The sequence below is a fragment of the Pelecanus crispus genome, chromosome 1 (assembly GCF_030463565.1).
Source record: "Pelecanus crispus isolate bPelCri1 chromosome 1, bPelCri1.pri, whole genome shotgun sequence".
Taxonomy (NCBI): Eukaryota; Metazoa; Chordata; class Aves; order Pelecaniformes; family Pelecanidae; genus Pelecanus; species Pelecanus crispus.
The window spans coordinates 138,984,321-139,008,443 of NC_134643.1; the positions used below are offsets into that span (position 1 = coordinate 138,984,321).

Here is a 24,123-nt window from a genome sequence, read left to right on the forward strand (position 1 = left end):
GTGAGAGAAGATGACAAGATCTAGATCAAGATCACCACGATGGAAACCAAGGTAAATATTTATCTATAACTTGTGTTCTGAAATGTAGCTCTATTTAAGGATTTATAATTAAGACTTGCATAAAAGAAAGAAAATTGCATCCGGAATTGCAATTTGTAAAGTGTATTTTATAAATTATAATTTGTTTTCCAAACTGAACACCTTCTGCATTTTTTTTCCAAACGCATTTTTTTTTCTTTTTTTTAAGCTGAAGGTTTTAAGGTTTTGCTGTCTGCCAAAAGCCTTGTTCAACTTGCATGTTTTGTGACTTGGAACTACCTTAAGCACAAAATCCAAGCACCAAACTAGTTAAGGTTATTTTTACTCAGGCACCACCTGGTGCACTTAATGTCTGTAACTCACTCCCGTTTTGCCTCTTGGCCTACAGGGAGGGCCAGATCAACTGTTTAAAAAAAAAAAAAAAAAAAAAAAAAACCAACAAACTTCTTCGTTCAAACACCTCAGACGTTCTGAGCCTTTGGGGCTGATCCGCAAATTGATCTTCAGCACAGTTGGATATGCCTCGCAGCATAATGCCAACTGAAAATGTGGGAGTCAGCGCCCTTCTTTTTGGACACTAGCCTAGTAGCATGTGTCGTTGATGTATGTCACCGGAATAACATCTAGGTTTCTTCATGCCGTTAGTTACCTGCCTAATTTTTAGGACTTGCAATGCTGATTTGAGGTGTTAAAACCAGGAGGCTGGAATACAATGTTAGTTTTCAAGAGCTATTAGTATGTAATATGAAACTACTTTTTTTCTGGTTTTGTGTTGTTTTTCTAAACAGGCTAAGTTGTGATGACCAAGGGATTTTGTTAGATAACATGGAAAAAGTGTGCATGGGTTTTTGTTTGTTTGTTTTTAAAAAGAGAAATCCTATCTACTTCCATACTAGACTGACAGTTGTGAATACGTCCTTTGAGTGAAGGGCGGGGAGGAATGCCCAGCTCTTATTAAAATGCAAGCCAGTTAAGGAACAATGTGGGGCAGCAGCAGCAGTATGGGTGCTGTTGGAAGTTAGCCATTATAGTTTTGTGAAGATCTGTGGTTCTGAGCGTGAACTCATGTGCAGAAATGGAGCAAATAGTTATGCCATATTGTACATTTGCAATATGTGTACAAAGGAAGTTACTTCCTCGAATTTTTTCAACTCATATTTTTCAGTACTTTTATTAAGGAGTATCGAGAGTGTACAGTGAGTACTTGAATACAAGCAGAACTGTTATGTCTGGGATTACTTCCTGGTTCTTGCTAGTGGCTTGTGCTGTTTTTTCTTTAAGGAGATTTTGGCTAAAAACTCTTAACAGGTTGGTTTCATTTTGTGGGTGAAAATGCAAAGCTGAGTGATGCAATTGAGTGGATCTTAGCAATTGAATCTTTAATAGCAAAAGCTGTGATAAGTGTGGAAGTGCATATGTACACATGTGTGTACATGTACATACATGTAAACACATTATACAAAAAGACCATCTTTTTCAAACTTGATCTTTTCTGCAGGAAAAAGCCTACCTGTGTGACATTTTAAATAGGATATTTTCATAGAATCATAGAATTGTTTAGATTGGAAAAGACCTTTAAGATCATGCAGTCCAACCATTAACCTAACACTACCAAGTCCATCACTAAATCAGTTAAGGGTAGAGTAATAATTTCATGTTTCCTGGCTTGGTGGCTGGATTATTTTTTAATGAAAGTAAACACTAGGAATCATTAAGGTTGGAAAGGACCTCTAAGATCATCAGTCCAACCATCAACCCAACACCACCATGCCCACTAAACCATGTCCCAGAGTGCCACGTCTACCTGTTTTTTTAACACCTCCAGGGATGGTGACTCCACCACCTCTCCGGGCAGCCTGTTCCAATGCTTGACTACTCTTTCCGTGAAGAAATTTTTCCTAATATCCAATCTAAACCTCACCTGGCGCAGCTTGAGCCCATTTCCTCTTGTCCTATCGCAAACTACTTGGGAGAAGAGACCAACACCCACCTCACTACAACCTCCTTTGAGGTAGTTGTAGAGAGCGATAAGGGCTCCCCTCAGCCTCCTCTTCTCCAGGCTAAACAACCCCAGTTCCCTCAGCCGCTCCTCATAAGGCCTGTGCTCCAGACCCTTCACCAGCTTTGTTGCCCTTCTCTGGACACGCTCCAGCACCTCAATGTCTTTCTTGTAGTGAGGGGCCCAAAACTGGACACAGTATTCCAGGTGCAGCCTCACCAGCGCCGAGTACAGGGGAACAATCACCTCCCTGCTCCTGCTGGCCACACTATTCCTGATACAAGCCAGGATGCTGTTGGCCTTCTTGGCCACCTGGGCACACTGCTGGCTCATGTTCAGCTGGCTGTCTACCAACACCCCCAGGTCCTTTTCTGCTGGGCAGCTTTCCAGCCACTCTTCCCCAAGCCTGTAGCATTGCATGGGGTTGTTGTGACCCAAGTGCAGGACCTGGCACTTGGCCTTGTTGAACCTCAACATTTTTTAAATGTTTTCAGTCAGTTTTGGGGGTTCTTTTGGCATGCAAAGAAAACCTGAAAAGGTTTTCTCTCTTTTTTGCATTTCTTTATATGCTTTTTTTCACCTTCCACTTTTTTCTCTTGGCACTGAAAAAGATAGCGACTGCTTGAGAAGTGTGAAAATGTGTTTAACAGTTGTTTTCAATGTAGTGGAAACTTCATCTAAAACTAAAAATAATCTCATATTAAATTATTTTTAGTTTTAAATGAAAAAAATGCAAAGAGAAAAATGATTGACTTACTGCTGTTTCAAGTGGGTACTTTCACTATGAAAACTTTCAACAGAGTAAAAGTAAGTGTGGTACTCTAGCCACGCAGATGGCACTTTGAATATCTTGGTTTTAATTTTTTTTTTAACCAGTTGATTAAAATTGTGTACTAAACTATACTTCCTTAGGGAATAGATGCTCTCATTAAGAGGCTGATTCGCTTTTATGGGACTACTCAAAGTGGATTTTATTTTTGCTTTAGGTCCTTATCTCCAGCATTTAGGATTCCAGAGCACCACAGGCAAAGGCATGCTCATATTAATTATGACTGTGAATATAAAACCTTTCGTAAGGACCCAAAGAAGCCTATGCCTTGGAGAACAGAAGATGAAAAATATGGACAAAGCAATTCCAGGTTTGCACCTCATGGAAATAACCACCAGAGAATATATGAACGTAGATCACCTTCACCAAACCTGAAAAGAATTCCCATGGAAGATAGCTACAGTCATAAGCCCTACAGAACACATTCATCTGAAAGAACTGAAAGCAATAGGAGATGCCAGTTACCACCAAAATACTCAGAAATACCGTATAAAGAACATGATCGTCCATTTTACCAACACAAAATGGAAGACAGATACATGTTTGAGCACTACAAAGTCACTGGAAATGAAAAAGGAATGAAACCTTTTCATAGACCGTTAGGGGCTTCATGTAAACCTGAAAGAAAATGGCATGAAGATGACTTGAGGCACCAGAGGTTACATGAAGAGAAGTATGGTCAGTCACCCAGAAGAGTTTCTGATGAATTTACGGCAAGGAGCTCTTTACAGAAGAGGTATAGGAATAAAATAATTAAAACCTGGGTATTGTGGTGTAAAGCCTCAAGTGAAAGTCTGTTTTCATTATAGGTGAAGATATCCACCTTGAAACACGTTGGCCACTTTGTAGTTTAATTATGGGCGACTGGTAGTAGTGAAGTATTTGTCTTTTAAGTAAATCGTATTGATGGCTAGAGTATGAAAGGATAATATTTCCCTCTTAAGAGCCCCTGCACATCTGTACGTTGGCGTGAGGGATTATGGGTTAACTTGCCACGCATTCTGCTGTCCAACATTCTGCACATATAAGTTCTCGCTTTCTTCTCTAGTGCAAGTGTAAATTGCTTTATGTCAACACAGGTATCCTGAAGATCACGATTACAGAGAATATGGGCACACGTCTAAAAGGGCTAAAGAAATGGAGAGGTATGACGGTGGAGAAGTAACAAGAAACTCCAAGTGGAAGCAAGAACGTTCTTTTCCACCCTACCAAGAAAAGGAGGAGCAAAGAAATCTGGGTGCCCAGTCCCACCGATCGGCTGAAAGGGAGTACTCAGAGGGTGCTGTCACAAAGATAGCCTATGAGTACAGTCACAAACGGCGCAGGCATCCGGATGGGGAAAAGGCTTTTTCAGACGATAGAGCTCAGAAGTATGTGAAGCAGGAAGACCAGAAATACGGTTCATCTAAGGGTGCCCGGAATAGCAAAGAGCTAGATTACTTTAGCGGTGGAAGAGCGAGACGGACTGAAGAAGGGCACGTCGAAGTACCTGTTAAATATAGTTCAAAGAAGGCCTGCAATGCTTGTGTTAACTCTTCCAAAACGGATGTTGGTCTGAGATCTTTTAAAAACAAACCGAAGGAAAGAGTAAGGAAAGAAGGGGAATTCAGGAAAAAAGTAGATTCCTCCGATAGCCAGCACGATTCAAGTCACACTGTTTCAGATGTGAAAATGTCAGATGTCAGCTGTAGGAGGGAACATCTCACAATCAAAGTGGATATGAAGAAAATGGTGACCAAGTACAGGTATTGGTTTACCCTCACCTCTTCCTTCTTCTGTCTCTTTACAGTTTATGAATACTGGAGGAAAGCACGGTTTCTTTAAGAGGTAACCAGGACAAACTAAGGTTGTGCTTTTTTAATTTTATTTCATTTAAAATGTTAACTTGCCCAGACTGGAAACTTGCAGCCTACCTCTATTAAAAAAACAAAGAAATCCCCCTCGTTCATTTCATGGAGATGTAGTAAGAAGTGGAAAGAGCAGATATGGCTGATACAAACCTGTAGTTCAAAGTTGCTTATGATCAGTAAATGTGTTACTGTTATTTAAAAACAAAGAAACAAGCAGAAAAGCCTAGTCCTGTACTTTCTTCTGGGATATGATGACATTTTTTTGACTGAGTCATCCCTCATTTCTTCTAAAAACCAGATAACCTTTAAATTACATAAGTCTTAGGCATACATTCAGATGTTCAAGATCTCAAGTTCAATAAAGCTGTCGAAAAATTAGAGATCCCTGGATTATGTTGTTTATTGTTGTAACAAATGAAGTGGCAATCTGTTGAAGCATCAGAACTGAAAAGCAGTGGAGTCTGCTTCTGTCTATCTTCCGTGTAATACTTGTGATTGCCTTTCACATTCTGCCCCTCTGCTCACCATGGCTAGGACAAGCATTTAACTTCCTGAACGATAATGTAAGAAAAATATCATAATTGTTGTTGGGTTTTGTTGCAAGCCCACAGGACGATTCCTGTATCTAGTAGCCTCTTGCTGCTGTTTTTGAAAGTCATGCGCAATGGATGTGGTAATTATTTGCAGACTGAAGAAACTACTACATTGATTAGAGCTAATTTCATGTGTGGAAGGTTTGCTTCCGCAGCCAAAAGTGCCAAATACCTTGTTTTTATAAAGATGAGAACAGTAATTTTGCAGAAACTGATGACTGGGAATATTTGTGCTGCCTACTTCAGGCATTTAACAAACACCTGACTTGAAATGACTCAGCTGAGAAGAGTACTTTCTTTATAAACCTGGGGAGCAGGTAGATAATTCAAATCACCTACAATTGAGATTGTTTGGATTCCCTCTTGCATGCATTTATTTCCAGTTTACTGGGGGCAAATAAATGACTTCTGGCACCTGCTAGAGGCTATTTCTGATACAATTTTTGTATGAAAGTCTAGTCTCGTATGCTTCAAATACAGGATGGGCAGGCCCATAATCACTTTGCAGAACGCACAGTAAACAGAGTCTTTATCCTAAAAGATTTTACATGGGCTGTTTGAGTCCTCAATTTATCTTTCCAAATGACAGGCATTTTCTTTGCAACGAGAACAGCAGGATTTTTAAAGTGTTAGCTTCCTTGTCAAAATAATTCTTAAGTAGCAATGCAACCATTTGGGCATAAACTTACTTAGAATCAGTAAAATTTGACAAAAAGAGGCTAAACACATTCTTAAGTTCACACACTGCCACTGGAAAGCTGTTTCACTAGGCTCAAGTGATGATTCAGTTCCCAAAGATGCTGTGGTTTTTTGTGTTTTTTTTTTTTTTTTACATCTCTGAACTGTTCCTCAGAATTGTCTGGTATCTCCTTATAAACAAAGACATACACATAAATGCCTATCTGGAATGATATACTGAAGAAGTATATCATGATCTTAATTTGCCTTTATTTGATAATCTAGATGAATTAAGTTTAAAATTCACAAATTTTGTATTACATACTTCACTGAAACAAGGATTCCTGAGAGTGCAGTTATATATGTTTGTATTCTATTATAGCTTTTCTTCCTTATGGCCTTATGATTTTTTTAATTAAAAAAGGAACAAAATGAGATTTCAGTTTCATCACATTTATTCCTAAAATGAAACTCTTAAATTATTGGTTTGTTCTACTTGTCTGTTTGAAGTTTTCAGATATAGTGAATTCTTTTAAAGTGAGTATCTGCAACTTTTTATTCTAGGACCGCTTCTAGTCATACTGCAGAGAGACAGATGTCCCATGATCTGGTTGCTATTGGCAGGAAAACTGAAAATTTTCATCCGGTGTTTGAGCACATGGAATCTGTAACACAAAATGTTGAAAATGACCCATCAAGAGAATTTACTCAGGAAATAATCACAATTATCCATCAAGTTAAAGGTGGCTGTAATATTTGGGGTATATGTATGTGTTTATATATTTATAATTATTAAAAACAAATCTAATGAATTAGATATGCTGTCCTTGTAAGTCTCGGGTGTTTGCCTTTGGCTTCATTTGTATTTTGGCTTCATTCTGTATTGTTTAAGGAAAATGTAGGTTGAGGATTTAAAGTAGTTAGGTGGAGAATGATTGTAAGGTCTCAGTCCATAATAGAGGCATTATTGTGGAGTGTTAAGGTTGAAAGGATTTTATGCTAGTACTTAAGACTAACTTGCTTGTTTAGGAAACAAGAACAAAGGAGCTTTGCTGTAGTCACAACTTCCTAGTTGTGACTAATTTTTAATATAGTTCCTTTAATTTTTCAGATTAGTGTTTAGACTGCTACATCATGTTCAGTGTTGAACTTTATTTATAGATTCCAGTCATTCCAAGTACTACCATGATAGAGCTGACAAATAGTTATCTTTCTATTGAGCTTAATCTTATTTAATAAGAAGGATGTCTAAGCTGGGCTGGCCTAATCTTTCATTTGTGAATGTTAAACTGCAAGCAGAAATAATTTGAAATTTAATCTCAGAAGTTGTCTTGGCATCCTTAAGCGTTAATCTTTTAAAAGGTACAATTTCCCACTGTGCATTTCAAATGCTACAAATAAACAGTCCTGTATTTAATATCTCTCCACAGCAAATTATTTTACATCTTCTGACATAACTCTACATGAACGGTTCTCAAAAATTCAGGATAAACCAATTGCGAATACGAATGAAGTTAAAATACGTTTGGATCCAGAAATTCACAGGTAATTGATGTGCTTTTTACCTTAGTTTATTTGCATTAAGGTAATTAATCTTCAGTAGACTTTACACAATGTAAAGTGTTTTTTCACTGACTCTAACCTACCTGCTCATAGTCTATTAAGAATTCTGTAGTTGGTCAATAATGCTTTTACTATTTATAGTGATAGCGCTTGTTTTTATGTAATGTTTCTGTGTTCCAGGAGGATTGACATGTCTCTAGCAGAACTTCAGAACAAACGAACTGTGCCATCTGAATCTCCCCAGGTATCTTGATTACTTAACTTTTTTTGGCAAACAATGGATTAAAATGATATGGATGTAAACAACATTTTCCCCTTGCTGTTGGTACATCATTTTACATGCTTTGAAGACTATCAGTAATTTTTACTATTTTGAAAGAAATGCACACTTAAGCATATTTACAGATACCATAATGGTGTAAGAACACAAGTCACCGTGTTCGCTGATGAGTAAAATGCAGGTGTGTTCTCCAGAGTAGCTGGAGCATGGTTATTCCTGCTGCTTGAACCCCTGCCTGTTTTTAAATAGTGTGAGTAGGTGACTGACAGGTGGTTCTTATGTTGCCTCTGAGATTAGAAAAATCCTTAACATTTCTTCTACCCTAATGTTAGAATGGCCCGACATCCATGCAATTGCTCAGAATTCTATTTTATCCCATGCTTTCATCCAGGGACATAAGATTTTCTGGCTTCCCCTTTCAAGCTATACTTACTGTGATTTTGTTACTGTGGGGTTTTTTTTCTATAGTACAGGTATGTGGACATTCAACTTAAGAATAGCAGAACTTCTTAAGATTTACTGGAATTTATGTGAACATTTTTGCCTTAAACTCCATACTGAATTCCAGTGCTCTGTTTGCTGCTGTTTGGAAACTTGTAGAAAGGCAGGTGGTACAAGAAAGGGTAGTTGTTTGGGACTACTTTTTGTTACTATTTTGGACTTTGGATCCTTGGGTTGATGTGCATCTGTCCTATGTGCAGATAGTTGAACTGCATTAACAAGGTTATATACTGGATGCAGCCCCTGAAGGACAGGATCATGTCATTGTTTAGTTATTACTAGCTAACTTGACTTTTAATTCTTCCTCTTAATTAGAACATTATGAGAGTGTTAGAAGACCCAAATGATCTACGGCATGATATAGAGAGAAGGAGAAAAGAGAGATTGAAGCATGAAGATGAGAGAGTGTTTCATGTAGATGGTGTAACTCCAAGGTAATTAGCAAATAACAATCTTGTTGGCCCAAGCCTGTCTTATACGTTCATTTTTTTGACTCTTCCACAGTTATATTCGCAATTGGTGTGATTCTTTTCCATAGTTTGTAAGTTTGACTCGGACTGAAATTCAACAGACATACATTGCAAACTACTCTGTAATGGAGTGTGACCTTGCAAGATGTTGAGCTGCAGTGGGAGAAAATGAAAGGCAAGCTCAAACTGTAGTACTGGAGGGGAAGAAATAAAGACACTTAACTATTTTTAAACTCCTTGATGTGCCATATAGCAACATTCTCTTGGTATTTTGTAGTTTCATAAAAGCATTCTAGGACAAATACATTGCTGTGTTGCCCTGGTTGTGGAATGTCAGCAAAGAATTGGAATTTTTCTGATTCTTGGAGAATTTTATGAAGAAAAGCTAGATTTTTAGAATAGCTTTTTACTGCTATGAATTCCTTCAACAGGTTTGTTAAGGTGTTTGCCTTAGAGGTGTTTTCTAACCTCAGTCATCCTGTTTCACTTTTGATGTTGTGAAGTTGGTTGATTGCAGAGATGACTGTACTTATTTGTGTTAGAAGAAATGTTGATTAAAGAATTGCCAGGGTGTAATGAAATGTATCTAACCTGTAGTCACAATTTGCAGATCGCTTGTAATATGCTGCTGTTTGTTCATTTTAGATGCCGTCTATAGTGGCAAACAGTGGCAATGCACACATATTTGGGAAAACTGACTTGTGAAGCTGCAGAAGAAATATTTCTTGTACTTGAGATTCTTTGAACAAAAAAAGGAAAAGTAACCAAGTGGGGGGGAAAAATATTGAACTGTTGTGTATATATAGCCTTTTATATACCTGGGGCTATGTCTTTAGTGTATATTTGGCCTGATTATCTGGGAAGGCTTTTTTTTGCCACTTCCACAGTTACTGTCTTGCTTACCTTTTGTGTATGCCTCTCAAAGCAGGAAGCACAAGTTTCTCTAGTAAGTGTGGCTGTCCTGGAGTTTGATGTGAGGGGGGGTTATGCTGTCAGAGTAACGTGGACGGTGTAATGTGGGTTGAGGGCAGTAATGGTATGAACGATAGGTAGAATTTTCCTGAGATCTGGGGTTTTCAGTAGTTCACCTGTGAGCTACTGGCAATGCCTATCAGCTAGTCCAGTGTGCCTCTATTTTTGCCTTAGTAATTTATTTTGCAGCTATGAAAATGGTTTCTGTATGTTTTGTGAACTATGAATTTTGATTTCTGGTGGCTACTTTTCACAGTATATGTTTTATTTAGAGGTTTATGGACACATCTGTATTGGCAATGTGCTCAGTGAAAAAAAACAAGCAAGCAAAAGCCCAAACACCCTGCTTGCTGAGGATGAAACTGGAGCACCTGCCTATTTATCTGAGCTTCTGCCGGATTTGGGATTTCATGAAATGGGAAGTTCTGTACAACTTTAAAGATAGTACAGGAGAAAACAACTGCTGAAGTGCAGTAAGCATTTCAACCGGCGGAGGGCGGCAATGCCCAGCCATACAGGCCTAGTGGGGTGAGCCAGGGAAACCTCTTTGCATAGTGAGGATTTCAAGGCGGCAGAGTATCTCTGTTAATTTGTCATTGCAGAAGAGAATACAGCTTGTGATACAATTCTGTGAAACTTGTCCTTGAATTTAGCCAGAGGACTAGTAATTTGTCGAATGTCCTAGAAAAAAAATTACTTAAAAACTGTCACTTTGCACTTCTAAGTGATACAGATGCTGGACTAAGGTCATTTAAAATACAGAGTTTTGATACGCTATGGCTTTAGATTTTAATTGTTCTCTCTCTCTCTCTTGCACATACACATCAGGAACCAGCAAAGCTGCAGTCTTTCAAAATTGCAAAACTCTCAACTTGATGGCTTCCAAAAGCCTATGAGGTTCATTAAGCCACCTTTCAGGAAATTTATTGGGAAACCTCACCTGGTAAGCTTAAATGTAGAATTAGTAGCTTCCGCCTTTGTTGTTCTTACATTTATAATTCATTTTTTTTGCATTGTCTATGCTGATGTAAATTTAACAATCCGTGATGTCTTGCCCTTTTAAATTTCAAGTGAGGCTTTATTATCTTCAGACTTTGCTCAACAATAAACCTGCTCATACTTTAGCAGTTCTAGTGCTGTACTTCCTCAGATAGTTGTTGAAGCATAGATTAATACAAGTGAGCTAAAACCACTTTTATGGCCAAGTGCTGATACAACAAAAATAATTCTTTTGCTTTTGCACACCTGTGCAGTAGTCCATAACAACTTTGGTACTGTTTTTTATAACCTAGTAGCGAGTTGGCCAGGGATTTGTTGTTTCAGCAAGGTAGTTTAGATTGCTATGTTGGGTGAAATCAAAACATTTTTTTCAGCTAGTTCGGAAATAAGGTGGTCAACTTTAGACCTCTTACTGAATAGCAGGAACAGGTCAAACTTAAACTTTTGAGCTAAATCTTAGGTTCAAAATGACTTACTGAAATTAATTGACTAAGGGGCTTTATGAAATAAAAACTCCTATTGCTTGTAGCTTTGTAAAATAAATTTGTACGTAATACTGCATTTCTTCCACTTAATGATGTACTACCTAAACTATAAATTAGAAGGCCTTATTATTGAGCAGAAACCTGAGGTAATATGGAACAGTTTGAGAAAAAGACTACTCTACTGCGTTCTAGCTGTCAGCGGTTGGAAGGGAAGGTCTGAATCTTGCTTTGTGTAGGTGGTATTGTTACTAAAACAGTGTTTCTCCTCATTATGATAAAAGTTCTGGGAAGCTCTTATTTTAAAACCAAATAAAAATGAGAAACAAATTATGGAAATAGAGATGTCTGAAATAATGTTCCTGAGTATGGAATGTTATACAATGGAATAGCTTATCTGTGTTGATACCGTGTTTATCAAAGCTAGTTTGGGCACTTATTCTTTTTTAGGCTATCTTTCTGTGATGTACTTTAGTACTACAATGGGGCAGAGAGTTATATTAGGTTCAGTAGAAACAAATTGGTCTCTTTTGGAAAATTCCTTCTAAATAAAGTCTTATTTCCAAGTGTTTGTGCTTGTTTAACTTGGGGAACTGGTGAGACCAGTAAAGCTTTATTAATGTGTGCAGTATAATTCTAAAACCTTTTTTTTTTTTTTCTGGTGGGTGCAAAATAAGGAGGAAACTAATGTAAATTGTCATTCTTTATATGTTGCAATTAATATACCCTATGGAGAGGGTTCCAAAAGACCATGAAACTTTTGAGGTCCCTCAGAAACAGCTTTTATTTAGTCAAAGTTCTAGCCATCGCTGGAATGTAGCTGCCTTGCAGATACAACAGTGCATCTTTCAGTGTAAAAGAACACAAGTTTTTAATGGTAAAAAATATTACTTATTCAAGGCTAAGATTGAAGTCCCCAAAACAAGTTGTTTAGTCTGGCGAAGAGGAGGCTGAGGGGTGACCTTACAGCTCTCTACAGCTACCTGAAAGGAGGTTGTAGTGAGGTGGGTGTTGGTCTCTTCTCCCAAGTAGTTTGCGATAGGACAAGAGGAAATGGGCTCAAGCTGTGTCAGGGGAGGTTTAGATTGGAAGTTAGGAAAAATTTCTTCACAGAAAGAGTAGTCAAGCATTGGAACAGGCTGCCCAGAGAGGTGGTAGAATCACCATGCCTGGAGGTGTTCAAAAAATGGGTAGACGTGGCACTTTGGGACATGGTTTAGTCTAGTCTACCCTTGATTGGTTTAGTGTGGACTTGGTAGTGTAGGTTAATGGTTGGACTGGATGATCTTAAAGGTCTTTTCCAACCTAAACTATTCTATGATTCTAAGTAGTAATTGCTCATTAAGTAATATAGTAATTGCAAATAAAAAGGGAGTTAGTTTGAAATAGAAACTGAGTTGTTATTGTTAGATGTGCTGAAGATACAGGAAGATTGCATTTTGATATCTAATAGCAAACTACAAACATGCCATTTTTAGAAAGCCCTGCACTGCAGTGAGGAGTATCCATTCAGAACAACAGTAGCTATGGAAGCACAGGTGTCACAAATACAAGGCATCCTAAAGAAGGAATGACTCTTCATGAAGTCAGCCATGCAGAAGCTGGTTTGCAGACAAGTGGGAAGATAAGATACTTTAGTTTGCCATCTACATTTGTCAGTAAAAATAGAATTAATCAGTGCTCACTAACTGGCTTGGAGGGCTTACAGACGTTTTGCAAATGTGTCTGCAGTACATCAGGTGGCACTTCTTAATTGCATCTCCTCTTCTGGTTTTGTGTTTCTATTCTTGCCTTTTGATTCTTATTCTGCTCCCCTTGTCTGTTTTCCCATTTATCTAGCATGTCTAATGTTCCTGTTTATCTAGTATGTCTAATGCTCAATATGCAAAGTAATGCAGAAAGAGGGCAGAGCAGATCACTAACACAGGTAACTCCTCTCTGAGGCAGTACAAATAATTCAGCTGAATAAGCTAGCTCTGGTAGTGTGGCACTTCCTGTGACATGTAGACATGTTGTAACAGAGTTGGTGCTCAAAATGGCTTTCCTTGAAGGAGTTCTTCAGGACTGGGTGTGATTGGAGAAGAGCTCATCCTGGTGGGCAGTAGCTCAAGCTCAATCTCCATACGTGTAAGCTGCTAACACTGCTGTAGCATTTGGTGTGGGAGTAAAGTGGAGTGGCATCCAAGCAGCCAACTGTAATTTCAGCCACATGTATTATTTCTGTGTTGAGTAGGTGAGTAACAAATTCAGAGCTGTGTGACTGTGTTCACTACTACTTTGTTTGGAAGTGTAATATTAGTAGAGTTGAAAGCAGCCTTAGAAACACAAAAATGAATGAAGGTAAAGACCATTTGTGGCTGCTTTCTGCAAGGACAAATGTTTGGAATTCGATACAAGACTCTCTGAATGGCAGAATACTGCAGTTCAGGTGTTAACACTGCTGGGCACCTTGAAAAGCATAAGGACTGCGACTAAAAGGCAGTGTTCAGAGAACAACACATTGGATTTAAAAAGTGTTTTGATGGGTCACCGCACCATTGATGCTGGGTTGACCACACCTTTTTAAATAAGATGCATCCTAAAGTGCAGGATATATTACTGGGGCACAGCAATACATGGTAAAACAGAGGAAGAGTTTGAAACATTAAGCAAGAGCTAAGATGATAGTCATTGAATAAGAAAGTAACATTTTTGTGGTTTTGCTCAATCTTACAGATTCTGGGGTAGATTTGGTTCAGTTGGTTTCACAGTCCAAGCAGAGCTCTCCAGTTCTTGTGGGAAGCTGTTTTATGCTGCAGAAGAGATGTAGCAATAGTACATTGTATCGGCAAAATTGTAAAGGTGTGGGAAAACACATGAAAATGTATGCAATAGAGATCTCTTGCCACTTTTGTTGAATGGATGATACTGGTCATTTGGGTTAAAATTAAACATGGAAATGGTATTAACTTGGTTGCCCTACTTTTGGTATCCCATGATTAACTGACAGGAACTTTCCAGTGCAAGGCATGAGCATATTTTACAGCAGGCCAGTGAAGGGGAGAGCATTTCTTGTGTTAATGTTCAGTAACTGGGGGTTGAGCTTAAACTTGAGAAGTACTTGTGCCTTGAAGGTGCAAATGTCTGTCTAGCTTTGATTGTAAGAAATGTCCATTTAGCTTTGTATCTTGTTGACAAAAAGAGGGTAGCTAAAAAGTTAGATGATCAGAACAAGTACATATTTGTACTTCCTCTCCCCCCCCCCCCCCCCCCATTTAAAACCTATGGTTTAGGAAATTCCTGAAGAGTAGATTGCTGTATCTTTGCATTAGGTAGTTCTAATGTTTCTGTTTGCATGAATATCCTTGAATGTTGAGGGAGGTGGGGCAGTTAATTGAGACAAGCTTTCTTTTAGTTCCCAAAGGCTTATTTTTAACTGTAACAGGAAATTTTCTTGAATGCTTTTTTTTAATCTTGCTGAATTCTCAGCTTTAAGGAGGAGTGTACTTCAACAGGGAGCTTCCTGATTCAATTATGTGTTGTGTGGAGAAAGTTAATTTGATTTCATAGAGTATCTTCATATTCTTAGAATAAGAAGGTAGCTGGGAAGTTCCTGACATGTTTTTTCTTGGAAAAGCCATTTTGACTGCTTTGACCTCACTTCATAAAGTCTTTCTTCCTCTCTTTTTGTTCTCTGAATCCACTCTTGTCAAGGCATGTTAAGAAGCAAATAGTTGACTTGTAGGCAATAATATATTCTTGGGGTGGGGGGGGGAAGCTAGGTTAAATCCCAGGTAAAAGTTACCTTGGATTGTAACACTATTCTGTTGCATTTATAGTGTGTGTGTGTGTCCCCATTTAGTAACAGTGTTAGAAAGCATATCCTAAAGTGTTTATGCTACTGGAAAGGTTTGGTACTTTGTTAGAGAACAGAAATTCTGTAAGCAGCAAAACATGCATTTGCATTTATTACTAGATGTTAGTATGGATGAAATGTTTTATGAGAGTTCTTTTGTTAGGCTCTTTTTAAAATGTATTTGAAGCTGTTAAAATTTCCTTTGAAAAAACAGAGTTCAACAGCACTGGAACACTTTTGATTATTCAAGAATGGACCATAAAAAAAAAAAAAAAGAATTGATTGCTAAGAGTTTGTTAGCAAGTCCATTCTGTCTGCATTAGATTACTTTAATGTAGTATATGCCACTATGTAATGCTTCTGTAAATCTTTATAATTGTATGCAATGATGGAAGAGAATGATACGTTAGCTGTGTGCATCCTCTCAAGGTAGCTGTCAGGGGGAAAAATTGGAAAAGGGCCAAAACACACAGGTAGGACAGTGGCTGGAGGGAGTGCTCTATTTTAGGCAACAATGGCTGTTTGACTGCAGCTGTTCAGTGTGTTGACACACAACAATTTCAATACCACTTGTCTGTGCAACTTGCTTTTGAAATCATGTGTGTTTCTGTGGCAGGCAAGTAATCTTCAAAATGCTCTCCTGTAATACAGAGTTAAAAGGAGAATCTTCTAAGGACCAATGTAACATGCTACACATTCATTATCTGGTTGCTGTGGTGCTGTGTATAGTAACAGTTCATGTGTCTGCTCTAATATATGCTAACCAGGGGTGTGCAGAGCACTAATCTCGTTGCCCTCATTCCTGACTCAAGAGATGACTGCTATAGCAGCCTGTCTGCTACACTTGCTGCATGCAAATTGAGGCATCTGTTCTGGTGGAGCAGGGGTGGAGAACCTCAATTGGGTTTTTACCTGTTTAAGATCTCTCCAAGAGGATGATATTCCAGTAGGATGGTCTGCATCATCTTTGGCTTCTGTGGGCTCTGCCATCACTTCAACCAGCCTGGACTCCAGGCCCCATGCTACTGTTACTCTGGTTCCTTCAAACAGTGTCATTGTGTCAAACACTACAAAATTAAAAAAAGCTGCAATGTTAGTATAACCTGGAAACTTCATATGTTTTCCTGAAAAAATCAGTAACATTAAGCTAATAACTCTGTTTTCCTACTAGAATTCTTACTACTCTTCAAAACCAAGTGATACTTACCCTCACAGACGCATTAGAGGACACCTTGAAAATGCAGGACCCATCAGAAGACACTTTAAGGTACAGATCAGCTTTTATCAGATGTATGTTACATAAAATGGTGATTCGATCTTGTTGAGTTTGGTAACAGGAGACACATTTTTGAAGGTATTTAAATGCCGTGACAAATACTGTCATCATAGCCTAATTGTTTCCATTAAAATAATGGGAGGCTTACCTTTTGGGAGGTAAGAGGGCTGGCAGTGGATTGAGCAGGGTTGTCCAGTATTGCGTCAGTGCGGTTGAAATAAATAAGTTAACTGCAAAGTTGAGAATGAGAATTACAGAAATTAGACAATGACTAGAAAGCTCATCTATCAAAAAACCAAGCTGGTCAGCTTGCTTTCCCTCACCTGATGCATGCGGAAGTCTGAACTATTTCCCAAAACTGTGAGGCATGAATTGTATTGCTTTCAAAATTGTATTACTGTTATTTTCTTAGCCCTTTCATACAGGGATTTCTGGGGAACTAATCTCATGTGTATACACTGTATACTGCTATCTATGCATTAAAAAAAAAATTAAAAAGCTGTGAAGCTTTATTCTCAGTGCCTCAAGATGATAAAGGGGCAGGCAACTGTGCTTCTTCCTGGGGTAGTGCAGTGGCTTTCTAGTGCCTTTTTATTGTAAAATGTATAATGGGTTCAGCAGAAAAACAAAACCCACTTCCTTTCCTGTTGATAGTGTCATTCTATGCATGGATCCAGTTAGAGCTCTTTATATTAGAAAAGTATTAATCAAGTCGAACAATTAATCTCAGTCTACCTTAAAATTACCCCTACTTATTTAACAGGTGTGTCCTCAAGTAAAATAATACACAGAATAGGTAGTCATCTTTCCTATTTTGTAGATAGTGAAGTTGAAATAAAGTTTTGGTGGCTAAGTTAAGTAGCTGGCATTTTGGATGAAATTCTGAAATGGGGGGCAGTGTAGGTGTGGGGTTTGTTTGGTGTGGTGTGTTGGGTTTTCTGGTTTTGGATTTTTTTTTCCTCCCCCTTCAGACTAAACATAAGAGAACTGTTGGATAAAAAGGCTTTCGGGCTCTCCCATTTAGGTGTACTTTGCCAGTCGGTCTTAGTCATATAGCTAAGCTAACACTACCAAAAAATGCTAACTTTATTCTGCTGAAAAAAAAAAGTCCTTTTCCAAGCGTAATCACTATCTCTTCAGTATTGTCAGCCTATAGGGCATAGAGGGATCTTTAGCACTGGCTGCCATATCACTGAGGCAGTGTTGGTAGTTGACGTACTATAAAGAAAATGGAAGGCTGTCTTCATTTACATCAGCCTACAGTTCTGCTGGAGACTTTGCAGGCGTGAAAGTGTCCACTTAAGTTGTCATCACACATGTGTATGAATATTGCTGTATCAAATGATCTGTCACATGGTGCTTTAATATTTGTAGGGAAAATAGCATATGCACTCGTATTGCAGTTTGCATATGTGTATAGCACATTTATCATTGCCATGGAAACAGCAGTGCTGATCTGACTTAATTTCATCAACTTTTTTTTTAACATTTAATTTCCTCCTGTGTAACATAGAGGGTTTTTCCTCCCTATGCTGTTGCTAAAAACAAACATACAAACAAAAAATGCACCAAAAAACCACACACACAAAATCCTATTCCCTGCCACCCCCCCTGCCAACTAATCTCTCCGCCCCTTCGCCCCCTTCCCCCAGCCCCCCACCACATTCTTGGTATATAAAATGGGGGCATTTTAACTTAATAAGTAAAAAGGGCGGGGGGGGTACTTAGAGTGTTTAAAAAAAAAACACATATGGTCTTGCAGTATGTTAAACTTTTGAGGAAAAATATTTTAGAACAGCGGTTTTATAAAGGATCTGGAGAAATCTTATAAAATGACACTTTGCAATGAATCACTAAGCCAACCTTTAAGTGGGTACATGTCAGGTAATCTTAGATCTAAACTTCAGTCACACAGTTTAACACAGTTCCGTGTATTAATGGCTGTGGTGGGTTCACCCCAGCCAGCCACTAAGCACCACACAGGGGCTTGCCTACTCTCCCCTCAGCTCCGCTCCTCCCCCAGCAGGATGGGAGAGAGGATATGAAGAACAAAAGTGAGAAAACCCATGGGTGGAGATTAAGACAGTTTAAGAAGTGAAGGAAAGAGGAAGAAAAAAGTGATGCAGAGGCAGTCAGTCACCACCTCCCACAAGCTGACTGATGCCCAGCTGGTCCCCAGGCAATGGCTACCTGCGCCAAAACCCCCTCCCCTCAGTTTCTGTTGCTGAGCAGGAGGTTACATGGCACGGAATATTGCTCTGTCAGTTGGGGTCAGCTGTCCCGGCTGTGTCCCCTCCTAGCTTCTCGCCTACCCCTGGCCTACTTTACTGGGGGGCAGAGTGGGGAAAAGAGAAAGCCTTGGCGCTGTGCAGGTACTGCTCAGCAATAGCCAAAACACTGGTGTGTTACCAGTGCTGGTTTAGTCGCAAATCCAAAATACAGCACCATGCGGGCTGCTGTGAAGAAAATGAACTCCATCCCAGCTGCGATGGCATGTATTTGCTCATATAGACTTATTTCAGAGCCTGAGGCCATTGGTTCATAGGCATTGTCGTTAGCATTATTTATAAAATAGTCTTAATGTAAAACTAGATGTCAATTTAGCAGATTTTTTTCTTACTTTAGACCAGAAGTTAATGATGTGTTCCATGCTCCTTAATTACCTCATCTTGCTCTAAGCTATATGTGACTGCAGTGCCTATGTACCAAACATATATATAATCTGTTAACTTTGTCTACAGTTGATTCTGTTCTACAATAATAATACTGCTATTCCCCTCCCTCCCCACTTACGGAACATGTAGATACTTGAGTTGAAACTTAAGCTGTGTGTAATCTCACTTTCAGCATCTTGTACCTTTCTCCCCTCTCTCATAGAATCATAGAATCGTTTAGGTTGGAAAAGACCTTTAAGATCATCCAGTCCAACCATTAACCTACACTACCAAGTCCACACTAAACCAGTCAAGGGTAGACTGGACTAAACCATGTCCCAAAGTGCCACATCTACCTGTTTTTTGAACACCTCCAGGGATGGGGACTCCACCACCTCTCTGGGCAGCCTGTTCCAATGCTTGACCACCCTTTCCATGAAGAAATTTTTCCTAACATCCAACCTAAACCTCCCCTGGTGCAGCTTGAGACCATTTCCTCTCGTCCTATTGCTAGCTACCTGGGAGAAGAGACCAACACCCACCTCACTACAACCTCCTTTCAGGTAGTTGTAGAGAGCGATAAGGTCTCCCCTCAGCCTCCTCTTCTCTACACTAAACAGTCCCAGTTCCCTCAGCCGCTCCTCATAAGGCCTGTGCTCCAGACCCTTCACCAGCCTTGTTGCCCTTCTCTGGACACACTCCAGCACCTCAATGTCTTTCTTGTAGTGAGGGGCTCAAAACTGGACACAGTATTCCAGGTGCAGCCTCACCAGCGCCGAGTACAGGGGAACAATCACCTCCCTGCTCCTGCTGGCCACACTATTCCTGATGCAAGCCAGGATGCTGTTGGCCTTCTTGGCCACCTGGGCACACTGCTGGCTCATGTTCAGCCGGCTGTCTACCAACACCCCCAGGTCCTTTTCGGCCAGGCAGCTTTCCAGCCACATCTCATTTGGTCTGGCCCTTTGCTGCTTGTTATACAACAAGCAGACCACTAAGGCCTCCTTTCTAGCCACCTACGTCAAGGCAGAGAACCACAGCAGCTGAGGCGGGGAATAGGAACTTTTAATCTTACCTGTGTTCAGGGGCTTAATCCAGCATTAAAAATTCCCTTCAGTTTTCCCTATGGAAGGCATATACCTACTTAAAGAATTTACTTGCACTTAGTTGTATTGTATTGTGCCTGGACTCCGATACTTTTCAGGAAAGGGGTTAGCATTTAATAGCTTTCTGCAAGTGTCCTCTGCCTGCAAGCACTGTAAGAGTAACCATGGGGGACTGATGGGGCCAGCTGTTTGGTTATTTCCTACACAGTAGGTGGGTGAAATGATTTGGGAAATAACAAAACCTCTGCATTTGCATAGAGGAACCCCTGTTCTGTACTGTCCTTTCTTAGCTGTTCACCAGCAACACAGTGGAAAACACAGTGGAAAAACTGGTACCAAACTTACTGCAATCTCAGAGCATGTGATTTTTTTCTTGAAGTGATCCTTGCTCTGTCAAAAGGAGACTGATTTCACCAAAATAATAGGGTCATGCTCAAGCAGGTCTATTCCTGTGATATATTTTGTTCACTCCTACCCTTTAAAGGTGTTTGTAAAGGATGACAAGAACTTCATATAGTCTGGATGTTTCCTCTTTTTTTTAAGCTGGAAAGCCATTGTTTGTTTAAATTTGGGGAAGGGAAAATCTTTAAATTTAAAGGGTTAGTATATGCAGGAATGCTTTCCGTTGGGACCATGTTAGAAAACCTAAAATGTCAGGACTTGGAAAACTGTGAGAAATTATGATAAATGGGGTTTTTCTTACTCTAAAGATTTTTACTGCCTATTTTGTTGGAGGTCTGAGTGTTTAGGGATGAAAACCTTTTTATAACTTTAACTGCTGTGGTCAGTGTTGATCTTGCTACGTTCTTTCTGTGTATTTACAATGGCATTCACACCTGCAAGCCTTTTGTTACCTCTGTGGCCTCTGCTCCTGGTCCCACACTAGGTTAGTTTACAGTATTCCAGTCTGGAGGTAACAAAGGCATAGAGCAATGAATGTATGTTCAGACTGTAAGTTTTGAGAAACTATAGGCAAAATATATATCCTGACTTCTCTTTGGTATGACTTTTTTTAGACTTACCATGTGTGCCCAGGGCAGACCTGACATCACTGAATTTGTTAGCAACAGTGAGGTGTTGTCTTAAACTTTTCTGTTGATGCTGGTTTACTTTAATGAAAGTTTGAAAAAAATGTTAAAATGTTGTACAATACACTTACTTTTTTCTAAGAAGAAGATAATTTCAGATGTTTTAAACAGTAAGTACAATACAGCAGTTCTTTGAGCCACATGGTAGCTAGTGGTCTGAGGAGTATTAATGGGAAGTAAAGGAAGAGGCTCTGCACTTGCAAATGCGTACTTCTGTTGTTCAGTACTGTAAGTTTTACATGTGTATAACTGTAAATAGAAACTATTGAGTTTTGGTGCCCTCATTTTGCACATTTTTTTTTCTCCTCCCTTCCCCCACCCTCGCAGAGCAACTTTGCAGATGGCCGTTTGCAATCCCATTATAAATCAGGCTTAGTACAGAAGGGTTTATATATTCAGGCTAAGTACCAGCGGTTACGTTCTGTTGGTGTAAGGGGATTTACCACTAATAAATTCAGAGATGGATTTTTGAGGAAAGAAAAGGTAAGTTGGCTTAATTTATTTTTCACTAAGCCATTTATAAAATATGAATATTCATATGATCCATTCCAATTTTTAAATCCGCATGGAATAACTTGGATGGGATTTTCTGGAATATTGGCTCTTTGTACTTTACAGGTAAACTTGATTCTGCACTCTGGCTTCATCCATGTTTATTCCATGGAAACTTGCTGAAACTTGCTTTGGGTAATTGAAAATCAGAGGTGGCCTCTGAGATTCTGCAGTTGCCTCTGTTTCGGTATTCTCTCCTTGAGCTCAGTTGAGCTCTCTTCCTATTGATAAGAAGAGAAAGTGGCCCTTTGCATAAAAATATTGTGTCCTCTTAGGCTACGGTTTTAAATCAATATGAAGGCTATTAATAATTTTTTTACTATGTCTGTGCTTGTCTTTGTTGTGTTACCTTAAACTGATCATGTGCTTTAAAGCACACACTGGAGTGCTGCTTTGAATAAAGCATCCTATACTATATGATGTCTGTGTAAAATGGTTTGATAGGCTCAAGTGGAAATAATTAGGCACATCTGTTTTATGATACCTTTTGATTTGCAGTGTGTATGGGACAATGATAATCTTGAACTGCAGAAGAACTTTTGAACCGTGTAAAATGTTACAGCTTTTGTGATGATGGTAGTTAAAATGCTCTAAATCCTTTATTAGAATTGATCAAGTATGATCAAAGTAGTACGAGGTTACTCATGACATCAGAGAATTGGATTAGACAACCTACACAGCCCCTTGCAGTTCTGTGGTCCTATGCGAAATCTTGTGTTTTGTACTTCCGTGTCCACCTAGCTACCGGTAAATAACACTTGCATAAGCTTTTTGTAGTTGGATTAGAGTTCAGTTCTTAGAGCAGAGAGGCATAGGTTGTTAGAGTTGTTTTCAAAAAACCTCAAGTTCACAGCCCAGTGGGGGGAAAAAAGGCAAAACACCAAAAATCCCAAGCAAACAAACAAAAAACCAGAAAGCAAGCCAAACACTTTGGACAAGGTAAACGGGTCACTTGTTACTGAAGTATACTGGTGAATGGCTTTTACATTTGCATGGACTCTGAGAAGTATGATCTCTGAAGGCTAAATTGAATTGGAATTAGTGGAAAATAGATGGAGAAGGCTTTTTTCTAAAAATTATGACCTTGTAAAAATGGGCATAGAAGTGCCATAATCTTGTTGTAGTGAGCTTTTCCCCAATAATTTCTAATGTTCTTCCATAATTAGATATTAAAGTTCTTGTCTGGAACCTATAAAGTATGCTTAACACAATCTGGCTGCTGGAGATTATGATTTGAATTAGAGAAGCATAATAAGTTCTGAATACTGATTTTTAGGCCTGATGAAGAACTTGACACAGCCATCTTCTTAACAGCATACTGATTGCTGGTTGGCTAATTATTAAAAAACAAAACTGTTCCTCAGATTCTAGCATTTCCCATATTTTGCCTATTGTAATGATTCAACTTGAGATTTCTTAAACTGGTCTGAACATCTTTATTTCACCCTTTTGAAGTAATTATGCATGTGCATCCTTTAAGGTATAGCCTTTACAGTTGTGCTGTTTCAATCCATAACTGAAAGAATCTTGTATGTTACATACTATACAGTACTTAACGAAAGTTGGGAGGCTTTTTTCCATTGTTACAACTTGACAGTAATGATTTTTTTTTTTTTCTCTCTGTAGGGAAATTTAAACATTGCAACAGAAACCTGAACGGAGCTGTGATCCGAAGTTGAAACAGATAACACAGCAAAGGGAGCATCTGTTCATTTTTGACAACTTTGTCAAGACTTAAATATAGGATAAAGGAACTAACCCTGTAACTTTCTTGATTAAAAATAACTTTATTTTTCAGTAGTGGAATGCTGCAGAACTTTTTTACAGTTTTAATAATTGCTTTTAAAGTACAGTATTCAATTGAAACACCGTAGTATGTACCTTTAGTTCCTTTTGCATACCAGTCTCAAGTAAAGAAGTCATTGAAGGGAGTCTTATTTATTGAATACTTTTTTCTCTAAGCATGATGTTACAGATGGAACTTGAGCTGTTATACCCAGAGGTTTATATGTTGAAAGTTTATTGCTTATGTAATAAAAAAAAGGAAAAAAAAAAAGTGCCTGAATTGTTTGGTAATAGCACATTAGCTCAGGATTTTCCAAGTAATGACCTTTTAGGTTGTGCAATAGATTTTACACCTCTGTTCAGTCATTTCTGTGAAACAGTATTTTGTATTACTTTAGTTTAATAATATACTTGGGTTTCTGATGTGTATATACATTTGTAAATTGTTAGAACGTTGGGACAACTTTCAGTATTTGATTAAAATGAATGGTAACAGGCAGGTATGTAATGTACTGTAGCAGTAGCTTATAACTGCACTGAAAGCATGCTTGGGTTTGTTAGAGGATTAGTCG

The 24,123-nt window shown here is 38.8% G+C and overlaps 1 protein-coding gene across 2 annotated transcripts; it reads left to right on the plus strand.

Moving 5' to 3' along the window:
• Positions 1-23,752, plus strand: BCLAF3 (BCLAF1 and THRAP3 family member 3). Of its 2 annotated transcripts, XM_075717136.1 has the most exons (11): positions 1-51; positions 3,025-3,603; positions 3,947-4,612; positions 6,553-6,731; positions 7,419-7,533; positions 7,732-7,795; positions 8,648-8,766; positions 10,603-10,717; positions 16,262-16,357; positions 21,542-21,697; positions 23,393-23,752. In XM_075717136.1, exons 1-11 carry the CDS (start codon positions 11-13, stop codon positions 23,420-23,422), a joined length of 2,160 nt encoding a protein of 719 aa, XP_075573251.1. In that variant the 5' UTR covers positions 1-10; the 3' UTR covers positions 23,423-23,752. The 2 variants fall into 2 exon arrangements, with proteins under 2 accessions (XP_075573251.1, XP_075573258.1); XM_075717143.1 differs by lacking the exon at positions 21,542-21,697.
• The last annotated feature ends 371 nt before the right edge of the window (positions 23,753-24,123 follow it).